This window comes from Rhinolophus ferrumequinum, chromosome X (genome assembly GCF_004115265.2).
Source record: "Rhinolophus ferrumequinum isolate MPI-CBG mRhiFer1 chromosome X, mRhiFer1_v1.p, whole genome shotgun sequence".
In the NCBI taxonomy this organism is placed as follows: Eukaryota; Metazoa; Chordata; class Mammalia; order Chiroptera; family Rhinolophidae; genus Rhinolophus; species Rhinolophus ferrumequinum.
Window position 1 is genome coordinate 62,046,829 of NC_046284.1, and position 23,401 is coordinate 62,070,229.

The window sequence follows — 23,401 nt, forward strand, 5'->3', positions numbered from 1 at the left end:
ATTATATAGTTTCAAAAATTAGGGTCTGTTGGAAAGGGCACATATAATTTGATAGGGTTATGGAAGGAGGAAAGCTCTGGGGCATAGGCTGTTAGCCAAGAATGGCAAAGCTGCATAGAATGGCAATAAGTGACCCTCATACTAAAGGGTAAAGTCAAAAGATTGCAATTGCGATGTTTAAAAATTCCAAAAGCCTTCAAATGGAATGAGACAGGATGTTTTATTAAACTTTTCTGAAAGACAAATAATTGGATTGCATTGGCTTGCATTTTTATCTTAAAAAGGTAAGTTAATATTCCTGGCAAAGGACTCAAGAGAATGGATAACATAATTTCCTTATCTAATCATCAGATTTCCATCAACCTGGGAGCTATATATTTTAAAGTAGTGTGAATAAATCCACCTAGCAAATTTTGGGGAAAATCTTATTCATAAAAGTTGCATTTCTATCTGTTTTTGTGAACTTACAAGGAATTTTTAGAACTATGTACTATTTTGGGCAATTCATTAGCAAAAATAAAGCAGATTGAGGATGTAATGCCTTTCAAAATATGAAATGGGAACTGCATAAATTAATTCCATTGCTTAAGGACAACATTTATTTCCTTTTAACGGTTTACATTCCTATTTGCGGTGCTATTGACTAACACTGCACAGTTTATGGGCATCTGCTCCATATCACAAAACCCATTATTATGCACTATTTCAGAGCTTTAGAATTTCTTTTTGAAGAATCAAAGTACCCTATCATCTGTATTAGCCTAAAGAGATTATTTTGCTATTGCAAACTTTGTATCAGCTATTTTTCCTTTTTAATCAAAACAAAACACATACACATACTATGTTAAAAATCTTACTAGTAAGCCATATTAAGATAATAGAACTTCTTTAAAGTGAAATATTGTGCTTCTTGCACTTGTCATAATAAGGTCCTTTATTCTCCAAAATGGAACACCTAACCAAAAAATTCTTTTGGAACATGTTTTAATCGGAAGTATCAGGTCCAGTAGGAGAGTAGATAGTTAATGTTACTCACAGTAAAAATACATTTTAAACATTGACCCATCAATATTGTTAGACATATACAGAAATGGACATTTGTTTTTAATTATGTCTACCTTTTGCATACATTTATTAAAATCACAAGTAACAAAAAAGTATTATTTTTATTACTACTATAACTGTCTACACTCATCCCAATTTTAAAATAAAGTCTAATTAATAAAGAATTTTGTTAACTTGGAATTTGCCATTGCTTCATCCTGTAATTATAAACAAAATATTTAATAGTCAAGTTAATAATGTCAATATGATTAGAGGAAAGAAATGTTTAGTCCATGGTGGAAAAAAGCTTTACAAATAAAGCTCTTAATGTATGTCAGCTCATACATTGTTGTTAACACTAGCACTCTTAACTATACATAAAATCAGATCCTGTAAAGAATTCTTCATTAGAACATTTTTAAAACAACTACCTATTATTAGATACAATTGAGATTAAGAAACCTGTATTTAACTGTAAATGGTTCATAATTTCTGACCCATACCAATTCTGCCCCTTTTACTATAGTTAATATCAGTTAATATCCTGTTTTAATCCCATTCAGCTTGAAAGTTTATTTCAGAATTAGATCCACACAGCTGATGCTTACTCTGAATTTATTGTTCAATTGTCACTGTGCAATCCTCTAAGAAAACGGCATAGTGTGCAAAGTATGCTTAGTATGACATGTGCAAAGGAATCAATTCTCTCTAATTTATAAAAATGGTGCTCATTTTCACCTCTATATTATTATCTCTTAACAAGGCAGTGATAGAACTACAATTAAAATAATTTATGCAGTAAAAAAGAGCAAAGACGCAAAGACACCTTGCTTAACCATATTTGTTACTATGACCACTCTTCTTAGAGATCGACTCTGAGTTTATCGTAGTGGTGGATATAGTTACAACTATGTGTTTCTACCAGAAGTCATTACGTCCTCGTCTACCTAGTAAGTGAAAGGTAGATTGGTGTTGCATGTTACAGAATTTTTCATCCTCAGAACAAATATAGCTAAGTTATTCTAAATATAAAATTGAATACAGGGATAGCAGGCAATTCGGGCTTTCTAAACTTGGTGGTTAAAAAGTCTCTAAGATGCTTCTATTGAAAACATCTTTAATATCCAGCATCTACTCTTGAGGAGAGAAAAAGATTGATGTTAAGCTGTCATTGGTATAGTATGTTTAGTCTTAGATTACATTTTGATGTTTAACCAATACATTTCCCTTATTTTTTGGAGTTTCAAAAATAGGGGATTAAAACATAATGATGGAGAAGCCATTTTGATCTCAAAACCAGATGCTTTATTTAAATTATGTACCCATATTAATCCATATGCTCAAGATAACTTTTCAAAATTTCTATTTTATATTAATTTTTATATCTATTTATATTAATTTATATTTTATATGTTTATGCTAGTTGTATTTAATGAAGTTCTCTATTTAGCATCAACTTCATGATACTTTTTAAGAATTTTCAACATCTTTGATTTTTCCAAATATAGCCTTTATACAATCAGTCTGTAGACCAAATCTGAATATCTTGACATAAGGCACATGGTTTCAGCACATTATTGAAAACCTCAGACCAACTGCTCTGCATTGGAGTCAGGATCTCTTATTTCCTTAAAAAGAGAATTAATTTTCTATGATCCTTATCTATTAAAATAAAAAATAATATCTAAAAAATAATTTCTATAAATTACAATAATAATCTATATGTACAGAAATAAATTAAATGAATAAAATAAAACGGCTGGTTATATATATATATATATATATATATATATATATATATATATATATATATATACATATGTATACATAGAAAATCCTATCCATGCCTAAACAAAATGACTATATTAAATTTTATAATACATTTTATTCAACATAGATGTGATCAAACATTTCAACTATTATAAACTGATGCATATGCCTTCCACCTAATTCTGTATTTTTACCTTTAAAAAATGTGTAACTCATGTTAGCATAACTAAATGGCCAATGCTATTATGGCCGCAATTGTTTGACTTACAAACACAATGAGCCCATTTATACTGCAGGACAAGAGAGGTATCACTTACTGGATTCAGGATCAGAGTTGCCATCCCCTTCAGTGCGGTTGTTGGGTGCAGCATGATCAAAGTACTCCTCCTGAGGATAGCCGGAGGGCAGAGCATGGGATGTGCTGGGAAGGCTGCCCGCATCGTGGTCGCCCAGTCCACCATCACTGCCACTTTCCTGAGAGCCTTCAGGTAGATGAAATGTGACACGCCGCTGGGACTGAAAGGAAGAAAGAAAATTACAGGGTTTCAGCTATGATATGAATAATTGCTTAATGTATCCAATTCAGAAAATGCATTATTTCAGCTATCCAGTGAAGTCGCATTAACATTATCTTGATTTGGGAACAATTTCAGGCTTTTCTGAACAGTCAACTCTGTGTTCAAACCTGTTTCACCTGGCACCAGAGTTGCTTCCATTATATTTTGAAACAAGGCACATCCAGATGCAGAATGAAAGTCAACTTGTTCTAAAGCATGAGGCTGTCAGCCTTTATAGACATTTGAGCATATTGGAAATTCTGACCATCATTTGAACATGGATTTATTGAGCTACTATTTGACAAGATTCATTTTTTGAATAATAAGCATAAATAAATATAACAAAATTTTATTGTTATGTCTGTAAGATTCCGGTGGGCTGTAACAATAAATAATATCAAATTTATCTAATCATGTAGGCTTGGAAAATTAAAAGTACAAATCATCTTTTCAAAGAATCTTCGGAGTAATATTTTGAATTGGAATTCACTTAAATTGATTCTGCACTCTAAAAAATGCAAATAGTTAGATGGTATGGATAACAGATGATGGCAATTATAAAAGCAAACGATAGGTATCAGCTTAAATGGTAATTATAGCACAGTATAAAAAATATATACATGCCAAAACAAAAGGTTCATGACAGCCAGCAAGAGTGAAAATGCTAATAGGCGTAGCAGTATTTTTGTTTGCAGCAACGCTATATGTATTAGGTTGGTGCAAAAGTAGTTGCGGTTTTTGCAATTATTTGTAACCTTTTAAACAGCAATAACTTTTGCACCAACCTAATAGTAGCTAGTCTCCAAAGCTAGCTCCTGCAATGCACCTCACCTCTTGGTATGCAGATCCTTATGCAGTCCTCTACCAGACTGAGTATGGGTAGGTCCTGTGCAACCAAACCTTGCAGCTTATGTCTTACTCCCTTGGAATACTCCTATGGGGAAAACCAGCTGCATTGAAAGAAGTTTGACTACTGGGAGACCGCCATACTGTGAGGAAGCTCAAGCCAGCCATGTGGAAAGACTGCATAGAAAGGAAGTACAATACCCAAAGAAGCCCAGCTGTTCCAGCCACTCTAGTTCAGGTGCCAGATATGTATGTGATTAATCCATTCGGGACATTACAGTTTATGGCCTCATTTGAGTCATTCCAGCCATCTCCAGACATTTAAGTCATCTTTTTTCAGTCACTAGTCATTGTGGAGCAGAGATAACTTGGAGCAGAGATAGTTATCTCTGCTCTGCACTACCCCAATTTCTGACATAAAAAATGTAACATGTCTTTGTCTTATGCTCCAAAGATTATAGTTTGCGATTTAACAAATAGATCAACCAAAATACTTCACTACTAGCAGTATAAAATATGCAATTAAGAGAAAACTATTTAAGGAATTTGAAATATCAAAGGTCACATAAATTTAGGAACTAGGAATTTCCATGACAGAATGTACTTTCACAAATTCAGGTTTGACAGTCAGCAATCTCTTCAGATGGAGATATGAAAATATTTGAAGATACTTGCTATAGATTGAATGTTTATTGACCCTCAAAATTCATAACGTTGAAACCTAATACCCAACATGATGCTATTTAGAGGTGGAGCCTTTGGGAGCTGATTGGTCATGATAGTGGAGCATTCATTAACAGGATTAATGTCTCTATGAGCAGCAGCCCCAGGAAGCTCCCTCTCCCCTTTGCCAGGTGAGGACACAGCAAGCTAATTATTTCAGTCTAGCAAAGCTGGACTTGACGTTTCTATGTCTAAGAAGCCATATGCTCATTTCGTTATAGGTTAAACTTCATTTAATTCCAAAAATTATTTTTGGTTGTTAAAATATTTTCATTCTCTTCAAGTAATATATAAACATTTTTACTCACAAACCTTTTAAAAATGCAAGACCTGGAAAAACAGCACTTCAAAATGCCTGAAACATTATATTGTAGACATTTATTTATAATTAGCTATTATACATAACTTAAAAATAATATCTAACACATAGATAAAAGAATCATCTTATGTAAAATAATCCAGGTTACCATGAGACAAATTTATAATTGATTGCACCATAATGCATAACTGTAAGAGATTTTTAATTTTCTATAAGACACAAGTAATATATTTCAACTGTATATATGTACGATGTACTATATATATGGTACATGGTGTGAATATTATGCATCTAGTGTGTGTATATATATATATGTATTTTTATCATTTACATTTTTTAAAGTATTAGACCTAGATAAAGAATCTATGAATAAGAAAACAATTATTGGTAACACAAATAAATTAATCTAGAATTTAAAATGTGCTGGTTAAGCATGGAGTCACAGATTCTAACAGAAATAATACTGCCATTGAATGGAGGAAAATTGTGTCAAAGGATAGAAATAGGGGATATATGTTACTTTCTGATGTAAGGGAAATGGAGCTTTGTGTTCACTTGCTTATTTATGCAGAAAAGAACAAGGCAATTTAAGTTTTAAAATGTTATCCCATTCTAGGACATCTGTACTAGTAACTTGACTAAAAGCCCTTGCAAAGGAATGCCCTAGAGTTAATCTGTAATAGGCCTGGTCATGCACTCATCCCCAACCTTCTTGACACTCATAAATTGAATCCCTGTGGGGGTAAATGAAAGAGAATGAATGGGCTTGTAAGGACTCCCTTTAAGTGAAAAAAACTGCTTTTGGTCCCTTTCTGAATACACATAAAAACACCACCAGCCCCATTCCATATATACCTTGGATGTTTCAAAAGCAGAACAGTCATATTAATCAACTAACTTATTTATATTAGTTTCAACAAATATCAGAATACCGCAAGTGGAGATCAAGGTATGTTCTTTGGTAATTAACATCTGTATATCATTTTAAAATAGTCTAAAGTTCAACAACATACTGGGTATTTAATTTTTCAATTCAGTTTCAAAGTTTACAGTCTGAAATATTGTTTTTACCTATTTCTATAACCCATAGAAGGCATTCAAATATTACCAATTAAATATAGTATTCTATTTCTTTATTCAGTGAATTCACACGGGGCTCTACATTTGCACATGTGTGAATAACTAGGTTGTCCACCGTTTTAGAAAATCTCCATGAAATATTTCCATAAGTGAAATTATTAGAATTTAATTGTTAGGGAATTGTTTTAAAAGTCTTCTGAAAATCTAACTTTTAATAAGAAAAAAAAACAGTTTACTATATTTCCTATGGTTATTTTAACGATTCCTACTTAAGCTTGTAGTTTGCAATTTCTGACATTTGCAGATGGAACTGAACATAAAATAATGACATGAACTGAACAATTTATGAATCCTTTCTGGTAAATTTTGGAAACCTGGTTTAACTCATGTGCCCTTTATTTTTTAATGGATAAATCCTTTATCTCTGAGGGTAATTTTCCACTCAGATTAATCGTATGAAGATATTCAGAATACAGAGGTATTTTTCTTATCCAATATATTTAGAAATATTAATTATTTCACGAAAGTCATTCCTTACGTCACTCAAAGAGAAGAATAAATAATTTCCTTTTACCAAATGTTGAAGATGATTACTGTGCAATATAAATGAGCTATCATGCTAATGACCATGTCATAATTTGACTGTCTGCAGCCCTTCAAGGTAGCTGTGGCATAGAAAGTAAACAATCTATTGATTGTAATGGTGACTTTATGGGATGGAAATAAATCCTGGATTATTCATGAATAAATGTCTGAACTGAATGGCTAGTTAATTTTTTTTGCCAGAAAGAGAAACATCCATGGGTGCCTCTCGCTATATTCTATTTGCCTTGTTTTTAGCTCAAATCAATCAAAATTCCAGAATGTATGGATGCTCAGAAATAATAATGGTGTCACTAGATGAATCATTTACAAGCAAACTATCACATTCCCAACATTTTTGTGTCCTTTATATCACGTGAAGGTATAATTCCATGCTAAGCATTTGGTGAATATCGCTGCATTTCCATAACATGATGTAAGTGGCATTTTAGAAAGGTTAAGCTGGCAGCAGAGAGGTTGCATTTAGATAGGCCAGCCTGTGAATCTCATTATGGAATGCTTGAGTATCATGTTCCAGAAGGCTCATTAGAATTACCTGTCAAAGTTTTCAAACTAATCATAAAATCTTGCACTCCCCTTGACTCCAATTCTAATACATCCTGACCCAGCCTACCTTAGATTCTCTGCCATAGCCAGTAACTCTGATTAGAAAAAGTAATCATAGTTAGGGTTCTTATTTTTTAAGGATTACCATGTGCAGGGTTTTGTTTTGTTTGTTTTGTTTTTAAAAGCTCAATGCACTTTATTTAAAAAAAAAATATTTACACTTTACTTATTTATTTTGACATTCAACATATTTTATATTAATTTCAGCTCTCCAACTACACCTCGCTCTGGCAGCCATCAGTTTGTTCTCTATATCTAGAATCCTTTTCTGTTTTTCTTGTTGTGTGTGTGTGTGTGGTATTTTATTTTATTTTTAAAATATTTTTATTAAAATATAGTTAGCATATATTATATTAGTTTCAGGTGTACACAACAGTTATTCAACATTTATATATCTAAGAAAGTAATCACCATAAGTCCAACATCCATCTGACACTGTACCATGCTATCACTATATTATTGACTATATTCCCCATGTTGTACATTATAGCCCCAGGACTTATTTGTTTTATACCTGGAAATTTGAACTTATTCTCCCTCACGTTCCCCCCACTTTTTAGATTTTTTAATTACAGCTGACATTCAATATTATTTTACATTAATTTCAGGTGTGCAGCATAGTGGTTAGACATTTATATAATTTAAGAGGTGATTTCCCTGACAAGTCTCCTACCCACCTGGCACTATACACAGTTATTATCATATTATTGACTATATTCCCTATGCTTCACTTTACATTCCCATGACTATTTTCATGACTATTTTGTAACTACCATTTGCACTTCTTAACGCCTTCACCTTTTTCACCCTGCCCCCCAACTCCCTCCCATCTATCACCCAACAAATCTAGTACCCATCTGACACCATACATAGTTAATACAATATTATTGACTATATTCCTTATGCTATGGCCCATTCCCATGAAAACGGTGTAACAGCCAATTTGTACTTCTTTTCCCCTTTTCACTCACCCCCAACCACCTTCCCATCTGGAACCATCAAAATTTTCTCTCTATGAGTTTGTTTCTGTTTTACCTGTTTGTTTTTTCTTTAGATTCCACTGAAAAGCAAAATCATACTGCAACTGTCTTTGTCTGACATACTTCACTCAGCATAATACACTCCAGGTCCAATCACACTGCCGCGATGGCAAGAATTAATTCCTTTCCATGATTGAGTAATACTCCATTGTATATATGTAACACCTCCTCTTTATTCATTCATCCATCAATGGATACCCAGGCTGCCTTCACATTTCTGCCATTGTAAGAATGCTGCAATGAACATATGGATGTATTCATCCCTTTGAAGTAGTTCTGGGTTTCTTTGGATAAATACCCAGAAGTGTGATTGCAGGGTACTTCTCTGTCTCTTGTTATAGCCTTTGTTGTACAGTCTATTTAGTCTGGTATAGGTATTGTTTCCCCAGCTATTTGTTTGTTTCCATTTTTACGAAATATCTTTTCCATTCCCTTTACTTTCAGTCTGTGTTGTGTCTTTCGATCTGAAGTGAGTCTCTAGTAGGCAGCATATGTAAGGGTCTTGCTTTCTTATCCATTCAGCCACTCTATTTTTTTTTTCTTAAATCCTCTAAGATTCCTTATAATACTGTTTTGGTGGTAATGAACTCCTTTAGCTTTTTCTTGTCTGGGAAGCTCTTTATCTGTCCTTCAATTCTAAATGATAGATTTGCTGGGTAATCTTGGTTGAATGTTCTTGATTTTCATCACTTTGAATATTTCATGCCAATCCCTTCTAGCCTGCAAAGTTTCTGTTGAAAAATCAGCTGACAGTCTTATGGGGATTCCCTTGTACATAACTCACTGCTTTTTACTTGCTGCTTTTAAGATTCTCTCTGTTTTTCTTTACTGTGTAACATTTTAATTATGATGTGTCTTGTTGTGGGACAATTTGGGTTCATCTTGTTTGAGACTCTGTACTTCCTGGGCTTGTACATCTATTTCCTTCACCAGTTTAGGGAAGTTTTCCATCATTATTTTTCAAATAGGTTTTGAATTCCTTGCTCTCTTTCTTTTCCTTCTGGTACCTCTGTGATGCAAATTTTGGTACTTTTGAAGTTGTCTCAGAAGCCCCTTAAACTATCCTCACTTATTTGGATTCTTTTTTCTTTTTGCTCTTCTGATTTTTTTTTTTTTTGCAACCTTATCTTCTAAATCACTGATTCAATCCTCTGCTTCATCTAATGTACTGTTGATTCCCTCTAATGTATTCTTCATTTCAGTTATTGTGTTCTTAATTTTTGACTGGTTCTTTTTGATGCTTTCTATCTTCATTTTTATATTTCTTATCTCTTTGTTGAAGTTCTCTGTGAGATCACTGAGCATCCTTATAACCAGTGTTTGGAACTTTATGTCTGGTAAATTGCTTGTCTCTATTTTCTTTAGTTCTTTTTCTGGAGATTTGTTCTGTTCTTTTATTTGGGAGATGTTTCTTCGTCTACCATTTTGGCTGCCTCCCTATGTTTGTGTCTATGTAGGGCTGCTATGCCCACCAATCTTGGTAGAGTGGCCTAGGTATCCTGTGGGACCCAGTAGTGCGGTCTTCCTGGTCACCAGAGCTGGGTACTCTAGGTGTGTTCCTTGTATGGGTCGTGTATGCCCTCCTGTTGTAGTTGACCTTTGGTTGTTCTTTGTGCCTCAATGAAAGGGATTGACCTGCAGGCTGAATGGTTGTGAGGACTAGCTGTGACTACAGTTGAGGAGCTGTTATGCAGGAGCTGACCCTACAGAGCAGGGTTCACTTTAGCAGGGCTCTGGTGCCTGCCCAGTCTGTACTTTAGTTGTGTCATTGCTGGAGGTGGCCTGGTGGTGCTCTGGCTTGGTCTGCAGCTGGCCATCAGGCATGCCAGCCCTAGGGACTCCTAAGGGGTGACCTACTGCAGGCCACTTTAGCTGCAGTCTGTGCCCTGCCTGAGGCCATCTGGTATGAGCCACAAAGCAATTCCCAGATGGCTACCACCCACACTGGGTTGGAGGTGCCTTGAGAGGCAAAACCACAAACTGAGGCTGGCTGTCACCACTGGGCTTAGGGTCACTCAGCCAGAGGTATGGGACATGACAAAGCCATGTCCCATAACTTGTTAAAGTTTTGTGAACCTTTGAGAGATTTTATTAAAGTCTGCAATATGGGCTAAGACAGGTTGTACAGAAAAGCCACTGGAAGCAGGTTGGGTGTTACAAAAGTTGTATAGGGTGATGTCTCAGGGAATCCCTAGGACAAGACATATGAAAGGTGATAGCCAGTTTGATGAAGACTCAGATATGACATCTGCCTGCATCTGCACACAAGGAGAGGGAGTGTTCAACAAAGAAACAATGGCTTCCATCAGGTCCTCCCTCCAGGAGAAAGCTGCCCCTCCAGCCCTCACCTTAAAACTACACAATTCAGTTCCTATCCATAAGTCCCTGGAGCCTTTTGAGCTGCTGCCTCAGTGCTGGAGCTCAGAACCAGTGAGTCCATCATGCAGTAAGTCCATGTGCAGGCCCTTTCAGAGGAGCAGCTAGGACTGCAACCGTCCTCTGGATCACTCAGCTACAGTGTGCGCTGGTTTTCACAGCCAGAAGTTACAGGACTTCTCTTCTGGCACTGGAACCCCGGGCTGGTGAGCCTGGTGTGGGGCTGGGACTCCTCACTCCTCTGCAGGGGACCTCTGCAGCTGAGATATCCCTCCCAATTTTTAATGGTCACATGCAGGTGTGGGACGAGTATGTTCTGTATCTCTGCCCTTCCTACCAATATTGAGTTGGCTTCTTCTGTATGTCCGTAGTTGTAGGGCTTTGGTTCAGCTAGACTTCAGGTAATTCTTAATGATGGTTGTTCTGTAGTTTAGTTGTAATTGATGTGGTCCCGAAAGGAGGTGAGCATAGCATTTACCTATGTGTCCATCTTGACCAGAAATTCCTGTGCAGGGCTGTTTTTGATTCATATAAAAAACATTCTCAATATCAAATTATTGAGCATATTTTAAGCTTCTGAGCCCCCATATTTTATAGTAATCAACAAGTTTCCTTCTGGGTGTCAGAAGTTGCCTGCATTTTGCCATGGGTAATATCTCTTATCAAAATAACTTATAATTTATTCAATATATCATAAAGTAAAATTTGAAAATATCTTAGAAACTCAGCTTGAGATTTTCACATGCATTATATGGCCAGCACACATATCTCACTTGTAGGTCATAATTCCCATTGCTAAAACCCAAATATCAATTTTAAAAAAGAAACATCTACATTACTTTTGGTGGTAACCAAATCTAGGTTTAGTGACTTACATTTAACTTTATGATTAACCCTAGGGCCTTCATTATTCAAAAGCAATTATCTGGCAGCCTCAAACTATTAAAAAAAAAAAAGACAGTCATACCAGGAAGAAAGGCAGGAATAAAAGGCATGTAAATTGCTAAAATATTTATCACTAAGTTTGTGCTCAGAATCATATCTACCTTACTGTGCTTTAACAATTTTGGTTATCTGGTTCTTCAGCTCAAAGCTTGGTAGCTGACAGAAGGAGAAATTTCTAGCAACTATCCCTAGATCTGCCTTCTGTAGCTATATAAATAAGTGTGATTCTTCTTCTACATGACAAGCCTTTCAGTGTTTGAAGATAGTTAAACTTCATGTACTAATATTCTAATTCCAAGCTAAAATTCCCATCCTAATTTGGCATTGTTTTCAGAACTTTTATGATCCTAACCTTTTTCCTTTTTGGCCATGTAATTTTTTACACATTTAACAAAGTCAAACCTTAAGTATTTACTTCTCTATTGCTGTGATAATATGGGTCTGGGAGATGATGGATTCATAGATCACGTATGATACAAATAAATATCTTATTTTTCATAATGTTAATAAATATTTAACATTTTCTAGTTGTTAAATTATTTGAAAATTTGTTTCCAAGCATGAAGTCACAAGTTTTGTTTTAAATACTTCTTTATATTTGCATAATATTTTTTTATTGCTATAGTTACACAACATGTCTGTTTAATTGATGCATTTTAAACAAACCAAATGTCATTCAAGCAACAGATGGTTTCTGACTTGAATTATATAGGCTAGAATCATTATTATACAGTGAAAGATAAAAAACATAGCCTTGTCATTAATTGCAAAAACACTTGGAAAAAATATTGTTTTATTTAACGTTTGCAGAAATCACAACAAAAAAGTATGTGATGGCACAGAACAGTACAGTGGTTACCAGAAGGAAAGCAGGGTGGGAGAAAGATAGAGACAGTAAAGAGGGTCAATATATGGTGATGGAAGGAGATTAGATTTTGGGTGGTGAGCACACATGCAATATACAGATGACATATTACACAGTTGTACATTTGAAACTTATACAATGCTATTAACCAATTTTACCCCAATAAATTTAAGTTTTAAAAATATCAAAAAATAAAATGAAAAAAGTATGTAACGGTAATCAATACCACCTTAAACATAAAGATGACTAGAACAGTTTCTTAATAAAATTGAAGAGTGTGTACATCAGCTAGCATGCTAATAATTTTTTCAGTGTGTTGTACCAAACATTGGTAACCTGTTTGTTTTAAACCCTTTTTAGTGTATTTAAAGCTCTTTAGTGTATGTAAATCGTCTTTACCTAGTACTCTACAACACATCAAAAACAACAGCTACTCATGTAAATGTGTTACTTCCTGGAAATTAATATGAGATTAAAAGATCAATGCTGAAGTCTTCTTACATAAAAAATAAATATTTGGGGTTCTATAATTTCCGCTGGTCATCAAAGAGCAAACTAAGCTACCTGGCTCTACCAGCAACAATAACTGTCAGTGATGTAAAGCAGCAAGCAATGTACAGGTGAACATAGTTGAAGGTGGAAGAGAAATGAAAACAATTAGTATCTATAACACTACTGTACACTTTTATTGTGGAGGTATCTCTATATATGTATTTTTATAAAGGCAGACCACCTCCAATTTATTTTACATACAAACAATAATGTCCCTAAATTCCACCTATCACACCGATTTATCCTACACACACACACACACACACACACACACACGGTATTAAATAACTTCAAAGATATCTACAAGTTTAAAAGTTTTTTAAACCATTATTATCATGTCATGGTCCTAGGAGTAAAACCATATGACACTATCATTTTCATTACTTTTAAAAGTATGCACATATTTTTAAAATATATCTAAACTGAGGATGAAAAAGAAAAAATGAATAGATTTAGTTTCCTAACCTAAATCTTCAAATCAATCTTATATGCTTTACCTTAAATATATTATCTGGACCTACTGTAATGTTACTTTTGTTAACTTTCATTACATTTGGGACTTAGGGAGGAAAAGAATTATGATTTTGATAAAATTGAAGCTAGCTAATGCAACTACCAATCTAGTGGTTTTGAAAACACTAGTGGCATACAAATCACTGAGTTAATATGTTAATAATGTAGAATCCTGTGTTCCAACTATCAAATATTCTTATTGTGTAGGTCTAAGGCACAACTCAGATGCTGAGGAATATAATCCCTTGACCACAATTTCAGGGGAAAAAAGGGAAAACAAGAAGCACTGATTATTTTCCAGTCACTATGGTAGAGTAGGTAAATGCTGTGCTTACCTCCTCTCACAACCATATTAAAATTACAACTAAACTACAGAAAACCATCATTGAGAATCACTTGATGTCTAGATGAATAGAAGCCCTACAACTATGGACATACAGAAGAGGCCACCTCGAGACTGGTAGGAGGGGTAGAGACACAGAATGGACTGGTCCCACATACATGTATTACCATGAAAATTCAGGAGAGATATCCCACCTGTGGAGGTCTACTGGGAAGCAAGGTGTCCTAGCCCCACACCAGGCTCCCCAGCCCAGGGGTCCAGTGCCAAGGAGAGAAGTCCCCATAACTTCTAGATGTGAACACCAGCAAAGACTGTGGCTGAGTGAGACTAGGGCTGCTGGAGTCACAGGCGCTTCTCTTAAAGGATCCATGAGCAGACTTACTCACTGACAGACTCACTTGCTCTGAGCTCCAGCGCTGGAGCAGCAGCTTGAAAGGTGCCAGTGACAAACAAGGAGGAACTGAGTTGTCTGGCTTCAGAGTGAGGGCTGGAGGGACAGCTTTCTCCGGATGGAGAAACTGGCAGAACTCATTGCTTCTTTCTTGAGCCCTCCCCATTCCTGGCATGCAGATGCAGAACCATATCTGCATCTCTGTCAGCCTGACAAAAACCATTCCTTCACCATGCCCTGGTGACTCTGAGACCCCACCCCACCCAACTTTTGGACACACCCAAACTGTTTCCAGTGGCATTTCCACATAAATGGCCTGCCTTGCTTCATACTGCAGACTTTCCTAAAATCTCTCAAAGATCTACAAAACCCAAACAAGCAGCATTTGACTTCAGCATGCCCTGTACCACTGGCTGAGTAGCCATAAGCCCAGCTCTTGTGGCAGCAAGCCTTGGTTCACAGGTTGGCCTCTTGAGGCAACTCCAAGCTCAGGGCATATAGTGACCTTCTGCAGATTGCTTTCTGACTTATTCCAGCTGGCCGAGGACAGGGCACAGGCTGCAGCAAAACCTTGCCTCCTGTGGGTACCCTTTCAGGGGGCCCCAGGGCTGGCACACTGAGTGGCCTACTTCCATCTGAGCCAGAGCATCACATGGCCACCTCTAAAGACAACACATTCAAAAGAAAGACTGGGCAGGCACTAGAGCCCTGCTAAAATAAATCCTGTTCTGTAGGGTCAGCCCTTATACAACATCTCCTCCACTGTAGTCATGGCCAGTCCTCACAACTAATCATCCCAAGAATAAATCCCTCCCATAGATGTGAAAACAACAACCAAGGCTCAGCCACAACAGGAGGACACACATAACCCACACCAGAGAGACTGCACCACTGGACCCCACAGAACACCTACTAAATGAGGCCACTCTACTAAGACTGGGAGACATAGCAGCTCTACTTAGTACATAGAAACAAACACAGGGAGGCAGCCAAATGAAAAGATAAATAAACATGTCCCAAATAAAAGAACAGGAGAACACTCCAGAAAAATAACTAAATGAAATGGAAACAAACAACCAATCAAATACAAAGTTCAAAACCATGGTTATGCGGATGCTCAATGATCTCAGGGGGAAATTCAACAAAGTGATAGGAAACATAAAAATGGAGATAGAAAACATTAAAAAGCACCAGTCAGAAATAAAGATTACAAGAGCTGAAATGAAGAAGACATTAGAGGGAATCAATAGTAGAGTAGATGAAGCAGAGGATCTAATCAGTGATTTAGAAGATAAGGTAGCAGAAAACACACAATCAGAACAGCAAAAAGATAAAAAGAATCCCCCCCCCCAAAAAAAATGAGGACAGTTTAACAGGCCTCTGGAACAACATCAAGCATACCAACATTTGCATCATAGTGGTACGAGAAGGAGAAGAGAGGGAGCAAGAAATTGAAAACCTATTAGAAAAAATAATGATGGAAAACTTAACTAACCTGACAAAGGAAATGGATATTGAAGCCCAGGAAGCGCCGAGAGTCCCAAACAAGATGAAGCCAAAGAGGCCCACCCAAGACACACTATAATTAAAATGCCAAATTAGAGACAGAGAGAATCTTAAAAGCAGCAAGAGAAAAGCAGTTAGTTACCTACAAGGGAGCTCCCTTAAGACTGTGAGCTGATTTCTCAACAGAATCTTTGCAGGCCAGAAAGGATTGGCACAAAATATTCAAAGTGATGAAAATCAAGGCCCTACTACAAAAATTACTCTATCCAACAAAGCTATCATTTAGAATCGAAGGACAGATAAAGAGCTTCTCAGTCAAGAAAAAGCTAAAGGAATTCAACACTATATTAGTATTACAAGGAATGTTAGAAGGACTTCTGTAAGACAAAAATAAATAAATGAATATTTAAAAAGATAAAAAATATGAATATTAAAATGGCAATAACTACATATCTGTCAACAATTATTTTAAATGTAAATGGATTAGAATAATGGAATCATTAGAATAATGGAATTCTAACCAAAAGATACAGTGGCTGAATGAATAAGAAAATAAGACCCTTACATATACTGCATACAAGAGACTCACTTCAGATTAAAAGACACACAGAGACTGAAAGTAAAGGATGTCAAAAGATATTTCATGGGTGCTGGCCCAGTGGCTCAGGCGGTTGGAGCTCCATGCTCCTAACTCCGAAGGCTGCTGGTTCAATTCCCACATGGGCCAGTGGGCTCTCAACCACAAGGTTGCCTGTTCAACTCCTGGAGTCCCGCAAGGGATGGTGGGCTCCACCCCCTGCAACTAAGATTGAACATGGTACCTTGAGCTGAGCTGCCTCCCGGATGGCTCAGTTGGTTGGAGCGTGGGCTCTCAACCACAAGGTTGTCAGTTCGATTCCTCGAGTCCTGCAAGGGATGATGGGCAGCGGCTCCTGCAACTGAAGATTGAACATGGTACCTTGAGCTGAGCTGCCACTGAGCTCCTGGATGGCTCAGTTGGTTGGAGCGTGTCCTCTCAACCACGAGGTTGCTGGTCCGACTCCTGCAAGGGATTGTGGGCTGCGCCCCCTGCAATTAGCAACGGCAACTGGAACTGGAGCTGAGCTGCACCCTCCACAACTAAGATTGAAAGGACAACAACTTGACTTGGAAGAAAAGTCCTGGAAGTACACACTGTTCCCCAATAAAGTCCTGTTCCCCTTTCCCAATAAAATCTAAAAAAAAAAAAGAAAAAAAAAGAAAAAAGATATTTCATGAAAATGAAAGAAAGGAAAAAAAAACTGGCATAGCAATATTTATACCAGACAAAATAGACTTTAAAACAAAGGCTCTAATCAGAGACAACGAAGGATCCAGTAATCCCACTTCAGGATGTTTATCCAAAGATACCCAAAACACTACTTTGAGGTGACGAATGCATCCATATGTTCATTGCAGCATTATTTGCAACAGCCAGGATGTGGAGGCAACCTGGGTGTCCCTGAATGGATGAATGGATGGAGAATAGGTGATACATATATACAATGTAATATTGCTGGGCTATAAAACAAGAATGAAATCTTGTCATCTGCAACAACATGGATGGACCTAGAGAATATTGTGCTAGTGTAGTTAAGCAGAGAGATACAAGTGTCATATGATTTCACTTATAAGTGGAATCTAAAGCACAAAATAAATAAACAAATAAAACAGAAAAAAGATGCATGGATTAAATGTTCTAAGTATTTTTAAATAGGCAATTTGTTTGACATTTTACAGTAAACTAACCTCATTAGAAAAATGAAATTCCAACATCAAACTCTACTTTATATTAAATTATTATTTTATAATTTTTATACAACAGACATTTGTATTTTTGCAACAATATTCCATTAATCCCATCTGTTATCTTGGCACCCAAGGAAAGACAAAGACAACTCACAATGAATCTAATGCAGAGAAGCTGAATATAATATCTGTAAAAAATTAATAAACAGAAACCTTATTTAAAGTGAAAGAGGGAGGCCAGAATGGGGGACTCTCATGCACTACAACAATCACAATGCACAAAAGGGGAATCTCCTTTGTAATGGCCCTTCTCAACTTCCTTTTTCTCTCTATAAAAGAGCTTCCTTTTCTTTGTTTTAGCGGACTTGCAGGTGGCTCACCATGGTTGCATGTACCAGCTCGCAACGCCTTGTTCCTGCATAAACACATTTTGCTGGAGAAATATCTGGCTGGCATGTTGTTGTGCTTTTTGGTTGTTGTTTTTTTGTTTTGTTTTGTTTTGTTTTTTATGATCAGCATATTTGGTAGCTCTTACAGGAATCCACAGAAGACCCCTGATGGCTCTGAGGCTGGTGAACAAACATGTGAGACACCCACAGAGCCCACTGAGCTCCTGTTTCTCTGGCTGACCCTGGGGTTTGAGGGTAAGTTTCCTTCTAGCTCTGACCTTCTGCCCTATTTGCATTTTGAAGTTCTACAGGCTCTATTCAGGATCTGTTCAGAGTCCTTGTGCTTTTCTATTAAAGGCCCTGTTTATCTTCCAGTACTTATTTTTGGCACCTTGGCTGGAGTCCTTCCAGATTAGGCTGTTTCTTGAGACTGTTAATCTCCAGCCCAGTTCCCTTTGCAACCAGACTGTTTCTCCTAAAACTGGGTGGCCTTCAGTCCAGGTCTAGACCAGACCTTCTCATTGAAACTCCCCAAAGTTCTCATGTCTAAAGTTCATTCTACAGTTTGGTTTAAGATTTACAAATTGAAAAGGTTAGATCCTACAAAATGCAGTAGGTTATATTTTATAATTTTAAGTGAGGAGTGTTATCTCTAGAGCTCTGCAGTTCCTATTATATTACAAAATAATGCCTTTTAGTGCTTTCTACTTATAAATTGACAGTTCTTCAGTAAGTGAACATAACATAGAATTATAATTGTACCTAGAAAATATGTAGAATATTTTCTCAGATGTCTGAAAACATTGATTCCTATCAATACTGTAAAAAGATCTGTTTGGGAAAGAATGATTTTGAAAAATGTTTTCAAAATTTTAAGTAAAATGTAAGTGACTCATAGTAGATGACATAAGAATCATGAGTGTCATGAGTAAGAACTGATGACATTTTAGGAAACGCCATTAGGTAACATTTAAATTTAGAGAGAGTTTTAAAATTAAAGAAAATGGAACATTAAGTTATTGCTATAAATAAGTAAACAAATTTCTTTTTTCAGAAAGTAATACTGAAAAACGTTAGGAGCAACCAAGTGCTATTTCTCTTACTGACAGAAGAAGAATGTAGCAGACTCCTAACATTTCCTTCCATTTTGACATCAGCCCCTGGAAAACATTTTGCTGATCAAGACTTCACCTTTACTTAGAAACCATGGGCAAGTGGGCAACTTGAAATCCTTCTCAGCTTCCTAATAGAAATATAGCAGAAAATAACTAATTTAGCTCTATTGTTGAAAGATGAATTTGCTGTATATTAGTGCTGCCGGATATTTTTCGTTTAGTTGCATCATGGAAATGCAAATCCTCAAATCTATTCAGTGTGTTTAGGTTTAATTAGGTTAGTTTTCATGTTCCTCCAAAATAGCCTACTCATGAACCTATTCAAATTTGGTTGCAGTAATAAAGCAAAATAATTACACTACTTTGAGAAAATAACAAGTAACCTGATGGTGAAACACTTAACTCAATGGTTAGAAGTTGGTTATAAGAAATGGGATAAATTCAAATAAAAAATAATTGCTCACCTCACAATTCATTTTTTTTAAAACAAGTTTGAAATGTCTACTTTATGGTTCATTTTATGGAACAGAGTTTACTCTGATCAAAATGATAACAAAAAATAAGTTATGTTTAAATTTTAAAATATGACCTTAGACCTAATAGGCATGGGGAGGACAAAACAGAGATAATCTTGCAGCACATGAATACACACACACACACACACACACACACACACACACACACACAAAACATGCTTTTCAAGAATCCAAGTACCTCAATATCTCTTATTTTCCTTCTGGAGTTATTTTTTAAATTATCTTTTAAGAATTGACATATTAGAAGTCAAATAAACCTCAAATTGAGAATATTCTTTAGCTAGATATTATTTTCTATATTGTTTAAAATAATATTAATTTAAAATAAATATAAACATAAGCTAATTCTTAAAAATGTAAATAAATGGAATGTTTCAAAAGAAAGGTAAGCTAAAAAAGTGCATGCTTAATTTCATATTTAATAATCGCAAATATTTAGGTACTTTTATTTTTTAATCTCTCTTTTTAAATATTTTGTGATGCTGACGTTTTATAAAGAAATCACACCTGCATTTGCTCACCCATGCATTAATATTAACACTAACAAAAAATACTAGAATACTTCACACCAATAATTTCAAGATTGTTACTGATGATTCGATCTGATAGTCCTGTCGAAAAATATTTCATTCTTATACACACTTTAAATATGGGTAAACAAGACCCAATCCCTTTACACACACAGTGATGTGAATTATCATTTTAACATCCCATTTAATTAAATTCCAAAGGCATTTGTTAAATGTCCACAATGTACTAAACATTGTGCTAAATACATTGGAGAGAAACATGAATAAAGAATAGTTCCTGATCATCAAAGCATTGTAGAAATCCACACTTGATGGTGAGGTTGTTCAGGTAAACTTATTACATTGGAAAATCACTCAGATCCAGAGGATGAGCTATTGCATTTTCTGTTACTCTCAGGTGAACCAACAAAAGGCTTACTTTCCAAAAGAAAGTCAAATCAATTATCAAACCAGGAAAATAGCATAACATGAAGTTTACATACCTAAAGTCATTTGTTAATGTGAAAAGAGGGCTTTCCATTGATATTCTAACATATTAAGAATGGTCTTTCTGGTTGTTATATTTTTAGGATTAAATATCGGGAGACCATGAGTGAGCACTCTTTGGGGGACAATGGATAAACCCTCTTTGGATAATAGAGAAGCATTAAGATAATCTACTTGTGCTATGAAAATCTGAGGTGGTAATCTGGGGTCGGGGTCGAATGGATAAAATGTGACTTAAAATCAATCAATTGATGATAATCTTCAGAAATTTAGAATTTGGTGCATGTATTTGAAAACAGTTGAATTCATTTGATTTTTAAAATGTACATAAAAATTAGGAAAATGTACAGTTTGGTTATCCATTTGGGAAGGAAAAATGACAAATATAAAAATTAGGCTTTAAAAATCAATAAAGAAACAACACAAAGACTACAGTAATTTTCACTTAACATCAAAGATAGGTTCTGTGACTTTAAACAAAACGATGTGTAATGAAACCAATTTTACCATAGACTAATTGATATAAATAAGAGTTAATTTCCTACAGCACCTCATCAATGTTACGATGAAACAACATTGAATGAAACTATGTTATTCAAGGACCGGCTGTATATGAAAGTTTCCCATAAAAGTTATAGCTTCATTTATTAAAGGAAACCATATGTAAAAAGTAAAAAAATATCACTCAGTCTTACTGTAGGGACACACACCTTTGATATTTAAAACGTCTAATTTTATAACTCCTTATCTATAATCAAGCACTCTCTGGGGGACAATGGATAAACCCTCTTTGGATAATAGAGAAGCATTAAGATAATCTGCTATTTATTATAATCATCTATAATTATTATTATTTTTTTAGTTTCCAGAGGAGTTCAGGGTACAATATGGGTTCCTGGAATCGGATGAGTGCTGTGAAGACTTGGAAAAATAGGATGCAATTTCATTTAGGTGAATAAAAGTGAATCAACCAAGTTGACGAGCCATGTTTGAATACCGTTTTATGTTTAAAAATTCAGGTGAGTCGGTAAAATATTGCCCTTTAAATTTGCTTTAAAATTTATTTACTCACTCTATATACCAATATCAAATAACGATGTTGTACACCTGAAACTAATACAATGGTACAAAAATATATTTAGGCACATTTCTAAGGATCAAAGATAATTCTCCTTCTGATACAATTATTTGATTATTGATAAGCTGTTAGAAAAATTCAAGTTGTTAATGCTGAAGGGGAGCAGAATTTTTCACCTCAAAATGTGCCACTGTGGCACGCGAATTAGTTTGAGTTGAAGGCAAGCAAGACCAGAAAAAATGTAGACAGGGTGCCTGGCCCAGAAAGAGAGCTATTACCAGAGAGAAATTTGTATCTGAATGACCTGTCTGTATGACAGGGCAAACATCTAATTACCAAGCATCTACTCCGCTTATCATCCTTTGCATTACCCTCCTCCCCTTCGATGCTCAAGGCCCTTGTCCCATTCTTGACTCTGGATGCCATATAAGCCTCACTTGCCTGCTATCTTGGGATCTCATACTTTTATGGGGTCCCCATATGCACAAAATTAAGTTTGTTTTACTCCTATTAATCTGTCTTATGTCAATTTAATTATTAGGCAAGTCAAAGAACCTAGAAGGGTAGAAGGTAAAGTTCTCCTCTCCTACAATGCCTCTTAGATTCATTCAAAAAAGTCTACTTCATAATTTCTCTCAGGGATTTTAAGGTTCAAAAGCATTCACTGAAGAGCAATATTCTGATCTTTTCTTACTTTGAAATCTAATGCAATCTCCAAAACACATTAATCTCCACTGTCAATGTGTAAATATAGGATTATTTTAAAAATCTGAATCCCCTCTGAGTGATTTATACTAACTTGAATGAGATTATAGTAGAAAATGTGATTGAATTTGGAGGTGGTAAGTCAAAACACCAAGTACTTCAACTAGCCACCAGAATTTGCGTTAAGCCTCTCAAAAGTAGTGAAAGGAAGAAGAATTTGACACCCTAAATTATGTCTGTTTGGCATAAGGATTCTAGGCTGATTATTTTCATGAAACAGTAGACATAGGAAAAACTCTGAAAACTGAATAGAAATTACCCATTTGTAAGAGACATTTACATTTATAAGGGAAATCTCCATTTGTAAGGGTGTCTCCCTCTCTGTACCAAAAACCAAGAACAACTAAATCTTTAGAAACTCTTATCAATGGAGAAGGCACAGACTTAAATCTGCATACGGTAACAACCATACCCTTGTTTATTGTGCTTTGCCTGAAATCCTGGCTCTCCCTCACCCATCATTTTGCTTTAGCTGCAGATGGTATTTAAGGGTATGGTTTGGGACATTTGGGGGTTTACACAGTTTTCCTGAGTATCTCTCTTGTGTACAATAGTTACACATGTTATTAATCTTCTGTTTTTTTGTGTGTGTGTTTTTTTTTTCCTGTTAATCTATCTCACTATAGCTGGGTGGTCTTCCACAACAACCTAGAAGA

General features: G+C 35.6%; 1 protein-coding gene across 1 annotated transcript in view; it reads right to left on the minus strand.

Moving 5' to 3' along the window:
- LOC117026836 (protocadherin-11 X-linked-like) overlaps positions 1-23,401 on the minus strand; it is a 788,660-nt gene that overhangs the window by 229,400 nt on the left and 535,859 nt on the right. The window contains 1 exon segment of the mRNA XM_033113963.1: positions 3,132-3,330. Within this exon segment, the coding sequence (XP_032969854.1) occupies positions 3,132-3,330 (199 nt within the window).